The sequence below is a fragment of the Strix aluco genome, chromosome 20 (genome assembly GCF_031877795.1).
Source record: "Strix aluco isolate bStrAlu1 chromosome 20, bStrAlu1.hap1, whole genome shotgun sequence".
NCBI lineage: Eukaryota > Metazoa > Chordata > Aves > Strigiformes > Strigidae > Strix > Strix aluco.
Genome location: NC_133950.1, coordinates 15,169,663 through 15,175,469, shown reverse-complemented (window position 1 = coordinate 15,175,469; position 5,807 = coordinate 15,169,663). Strand labels below are relative to the sequence as shown.

Sequence of the window (5,807 nt, the reverse complement as noted above, 5' to 3'; positions counted from 1 at the left end):
TGAGTGTTTTTATGTGGTGCTGATTGCTGCTGCTTTTCCCTCCTTAAACTGCTGAAAAGGTGAGGATCATGCAGAGCAGAACGGCAGCCTCTTCCCCCTCTCCTCAGTGGCTGCCTGGGAAGGAGAACCAGGCTCCTGGCACTGGGGTGGAAAAACCACCAGCTGGTTTGTTACTTTACTCTGGGAACAGAACAGCCCGGGTAATGCCGGGCTTACACAGGCTGATTCGATGGGGTTTAATTTACCATAATGTTCTGTTCTTGATGGAGTCCCACCTGATCAAGAAATGATAGGAAAGTGGTGAGCAGGGGTGGTTCTGAGCTGCTGACCTTGACCTACAGCAGACTGCAGGGAAGGAATTCTGGTTACCAGGGGCTGTTTATGCTCCTTGCCTCCTTTCTGGGGGTAGAGACAACCCCCACACACTTTCATTTCTAAATCACGTGGCTGAAGACAGTGTCATTCAGAGTCTGTCTTGTTACTTGCCTCCACTTGGACTTCTTTTGTCCTAAAACCCTGAGCTTGTAGTGTTTGAGATGATTAACTGATTTCAGACTGTTTCATACACTACCACATAATCCTGGGGGGGGGAAAAAAAAAATCTAGCAGAAAATCCATTTGCAGACTTATTTTCTCATTTAGTGAAAAGAGAAGGGCCATCATCCATGGTTGGCTCCAGAAGGTTGACTGTGTCTGCACATCCCGCGACAACTGTCCGGAAAAACAGCTTCAGCTGTGCCACGGGTCAGAGGGTAAAGGCTCTCGTACTCAGTTTTCCATCAGGACAACCACTACAGATCACTTCCTGGAAAAGTATCTCCAGATGAGAGCTGGTAGGAAGAGTTTCACACATATTTAAGCCGGTTTTCAGTGGTTTGTTACATTTTTATATATTTCTTTTTTAATAGGGGACTTTTTTTTTTAAACAAAGATTTTTATTTTGTAAATCATTTTTTTATTTATCTAAAAAGGCACAATTGCAAAAAAATTACCTTTTGAAATACATTTACTTATAAGCACTACTAAATTTTATGTAGCAGGAAAGTGACTGGGCTCCTCGAGATACTCCAGTTGAAGCTGAGCTTCCCCGGAGCCCGAGCTCCTCTTCGTGTGCCACCGCGAGGCGCAGCACACCCGGCCCTCTGACTGTGCCGCCGCCGTGGCTGAAGGAAAGCTGCAGTAGACCAGTGACAGTCGTCACTCTTAAATCTAAGAATTGCTAAAGAAGCTGGGTATAAATTAAACAAGTTAGCATGGGAATGTTGGAAGCAATTTGGTGCCTCCACTGCATTCTCATGCTGATTTGAATTTCCTGAATCTCTCATGAGAGCAGCAGGCTCAACTTTCTGCTGAGAAGACTCAATAAAACAGCACCTTGCATTAATGATACCAACATTATTCACAGCAATTAATAGCTTCTCTTTGCTACCCTAGATAAATATTTTGAAATTTGACAGGAAGTACTTGAAGATGGCACTGCAGTTTTCCTTGTAAGTAGAGCAAATTAGGTTAAAAAAAAATCCACTAAAAGCATATATATGTATGTAACCCTCTAACCCTAACCTTATTTCCAAAAAATTAAGGATTGTATGCTTTTGAGAAAACAAGCAGGCACAGGCTGCATTTGAACTGTCACACACAAACCTACACTCGGCGTCAGCGGCCGCAGCGCTGTGACAGAACAGGCCTGGTTACTGCCCGGCTGTAGCCCTCCAGAAGGTTTAAGTGCAGCCCTGTTCCTCCAAACAGGCAAATGAAATGGAAACACTTGAACGTGAATCCACGTTTGTTCCTAAAGCAGTGAATATCTCATCGACAGTAATGAAACAAATCATTGATTCAATGAATGAATTTAGTTGGTTGAAAATTTTCATGTAGTTAAAGAAGATGACTCCTTCAAATCAGGTTGCGATTTTATAAAAATTCACATTCTGTAAATAATTAGCTTTCACAGTTAAATAGACAGGGGCTGATCCTCATGTAGAATTAGATACAGAAAGCATTTTATGTTTTTCTTTTTCAAAATTTTTCAAAGTGTTTAAAACACTGCTTTGCTTAAGTTTTACCTAGAGTACCTAGTGCACTACTGAACCTGTCAAAGTATCTTCACCAAAATCGAGTTGGCTTAGATAAACACTGGTTTTAAACAAGAACCTGTAGTCTAAAAAGAATCATGGCAAAGGGGAAAATAAGTTTAAAGAGAAATTATTTGCAGAAGCAATGCTTGTTTTGGGTTGGTTTGGCATGTTTTTCCCCAGGTACATGCTTAACTCCCCTCATTGGCCTCAGCCAAGTTACAGATAAATGCATCAGCAGAATACTCACTCTAAGGTTTCAATTAAAAAAAAAGAAATCTTGAAACAAATGTGTTTCCCACCCCCCGACCCTTCCCAGTTCCTAAGTCTGAAGAGGAGGGAATTAATAAAAACACATAAATGGCTGCTTTAAAATATACGAAGTAAAAACTGAATTTGCTATTAACCATTTGCAGAAGAGGCAAAGTAGCAGTTACACAAATTACACAAAATCTACTGTAATTCTTACATTAATATAAAGTGATTTCACTGAAGGAATTATTTCAATATTTCACATTACAGTTAAGATAGAAGGGCTGTGGCAGATGCTCCGACACCCTTGTTAATATCTATCCTAGATTACACACGACAGTTTTAAGAAAGGACCCTTAAATGATCTACATCTGTAACATGTTATTGGCCTTAAAAAAAAAAAAAACAAAATCACTTGCAATACCTCACAGAATCGTCACTTTAAAGCATGACCACCTTGTAAGAGTCCTTGTCAAATAACCTGCAGAAATAATGGAGCCTCTTGCTGAGTGCTCAACCCTCTCGCTGTGTGACTGGGCACCAGTCGGTTTCGTCTGAGAAAAAAAATTCAAGTAAGACTGAGCTGTGCTGGCTTCTTGAGAGCGTCTGCAGCCGTTCATGTGCTGGAGGTCCAAACATGCATTTGTTTTGCTATTTGGTGCACGTAACCAATGTCAGGTCTTTGATCTGGATCAGGGTATATGCACATGCTGACCAGCTCCCGCAGCTGAAAGAGAGAAGAGGCAGCAGAGGTGAGCAGAGCCGCAGCGCCGCTCCCTCCTGCCTGGAACAGGCTACGGGAGCCCAGGGCGGGCTGGGAACCTCCCTCCCGCGGAGGCTCCTGGGCAGACTGCAGGCTGTCCATCCCATCCCCCCCCACCCTATGAAAGGCCCAGGAAGAACCTTTTTCACCCAAACCTTCAGCACTGATGATTTAGCTCTTCCACACGACCCCGAGTGGATTTTACATTGTCATTTACAACGTGCTGCTGGCACACACGGGCCGAGGGCTGCCCCGCTCAGTCGTTAGCGAGGCTCTACAGAGAATGCAGCCACCACCTCTGCCCTGCTACTCCTGACACCGGGAATTTCAGAGTTTTTTTTCTTTTTTTCCTCTGAAAAATCTTTTTTCCTGGGGGGATTTTTGATTCACTTCAGTGAACCCGAGCAGAGATGACCAGTATCATCAGCTGACCAGCACAGCTCGTGGTCAACAGGAGGGTGAAGCAGGAGATGGCGGTGGGTCAGAGGAGCAGGGAGGGGAGCCCAGCGCAGGGGACCCCAGGAAGACACCAAGGGCCAGGGCTGGGGAAGCAGCGTGGGGCGGGGGGCACCAGCAGCATGAGCAGGGCACGGATGAAGGAAAGGGAAAATCACTGCCAGAAATCCAACCGAGCGCGGAGAGGCGGGGATGGACTGGCCATTGCAAATGGACTCTGAGGCAAGGGGGAGGTAGAGGGAGGGGTTTAAAACCGTGTCCTGTACAACAACTGCACCTCCCTTCCCACTCCAATCCCTCCCAACAGGCCAGCTCAAGCTTTTTAACGTACAAAGTCTGAACAGCACTTGTGTATCTTAAGACAGGGGAGTGCAGCTGTCAGACACCAGTGTTTCCTAAAAACCTTTGCAAAGAAGAGAGACTGGCCATTGATTATGTTTAATAAATAAAATGCAGAAGGGCTGAAGTCTCCCCGCCTCCCAACCCTCTTTATCGTGCACATGAAAGATTGTAGCTTTTAATTATACAGACGCTGAAAGCTGCTCGTACCCCCGAGGCACCGGGAGAAACAGCCTTGAGCCTCTGATCTTCTCACATCCTCCCAGTAGCCACAGTGCCAATTATTTTAATGGTAATTAAAAGCATGACCATACAGCTATCAAACACACAGCTTCAGCTGCGTTACCCAACGTACTGGAGTGAGGTTTTTGGCTCTGGACGGAGCACGGCCCTGTGCTTTGCTGGGGATTCCTGCCGGGCGGCCGAGCAGTGCAGGTGGGGTGGCGGCAGGGACAGGCTGTGACGCAGCCACTGCCGAGCGCCCTGCCTGGCACTGCGGGTGTGAACACCGGCCACAACACAACCCCCAGCCAGGCAACCTCTGGAGGAACCCCAGCGCCACTGCCCCGTCCTGCCCCGTTCTCTCGGAACGGCTCCGGTGACTTTGTGACTTGTCTGAGGGCAGCAGGGGTGCTGCCTTCGTAACCCCGAGACCCCAAAGGTTTAACACGTCCCTCAGACACAATCACCACAAAACACCCACAGACAAAACACTTCTAAAGCTCTGACCAGAGCCTGCGCTGTTGGTACAGTTTGCCCAGCCAGTAACTGTGCTCCCACTTAAGTCTAGCACTTAAACCCAGCCCTGGGGGTTCTGTCCTCGTGGGTGACCAGGACAGTGCCGGCCTTTCACCATCATCTACAGGGAACTGGTGGACCAAGCCCTGATGAGCACTGCCAACCAGTATCTCCAATTACTAGCAAATTTGTTCCCAATATAGAAAACTAATCCTGGCTGGAGTCCCAGCTCCTCCTCCTGCTACAAGCAGCATGCCAGCTCATCACGGGAGGATTTGGGCTGGTTAGCCACAAAAGGCTACAGAGAAGAGGCACGTCACTGAAAGGAAACACCATTAAAGCAGACATTCCTCACTAAATGCTCTGCCTTGTTCATCTACAACAACACGGCAACTAAAATATTCATGTGATCAGCAGTCAGCCTACAGGCGAGGCTTCGCCTCAAGACCGCGTTACCGCGGTGAAGGAAAGGTGTGCGGATGGCTCCGGAGCATCGCTGAACCTTGGTACTGCAGCATGGCCTAATGCTCGGCCCTGCCTTCGGGCCGGAGGGGGTAAAGGCTCTCCTGCTTTCCACATCCCTCACAAACCTGCAGCAGTGACAGTATCAGAGTGGTCGTAAAGACTCTGCCCTTTCAGTCTACAATGAGACATCTGCTCTTGAAGGAAAGGGTGTACGTCCAGACCGAGGTAACCACCCACCCACTGGCCACAGGAGCAAATTCTTTCCGGTGCAACCTGCTGCTGCAGGCATCTGCCTCTATGTTCCCAATCCTGCTGCCTGCACGGTTTATCTAGCTTGGCTGCTGCAGACACCAACACACCTTTCCCTCTGGCTATCCATTCCAAAAGCATCTGAAAATCCCATCTTTAAAATTATGTACTAAACCCGATATTGTTCACGGTGGAGTCATGTTTTAATATTCACAGAAGTGAAGCTCTGTGCAGTTCCAGTAAGGAGCAGCAGCTAATGCAGCGAGATGAGCTACAGCCAAAGGCACAGCCCTCCTCAGACTTCGTCAAGCATTCTGTTAATAGTGTATGAACACCATCTGGAGTCTAGTTCTCTGGGACCTGGCGCCTTTGAGCTTTAAACCATCCTTCTCACCCTGGATTGTATCACCACACTACACACACTCTTTAGCACTGCCAGAGGGAAGCAAACAGACAGTAATTGTAAAGAC

At 47.2% G+C, this 5,807-nt stretch overlaps 1 protein-coding gene across 4 annotated transcripts in view; it reads right to left on the bottom strand.

Annotated features, from left to right (window-relative positions):
• Positions 1-932: 932 nt before the first annotated feature.
• The window catches only part of NEK6 (NIMA related kinase 6), a 69,232-nt gene continuing 64,357 nt past the window's right edge, over positions 933-5,807 (bottom strand). For all 4 annotated transcript variants that reach the window (XM_074846595.1, XM_074846596.1, XM_074846597.1 and 1 more), the window contains exon 10: positions 933-3,054. In XM_074846595.1, coding sequence (XP_074702696.1) covers positions 2,944-3,054 — 111 coding nt within the window. In that variant the 3' untranslated portion in view covers positions 933-2,943. The remainder of the gene's footprint in view (positions 3,055-5,807) is intronic.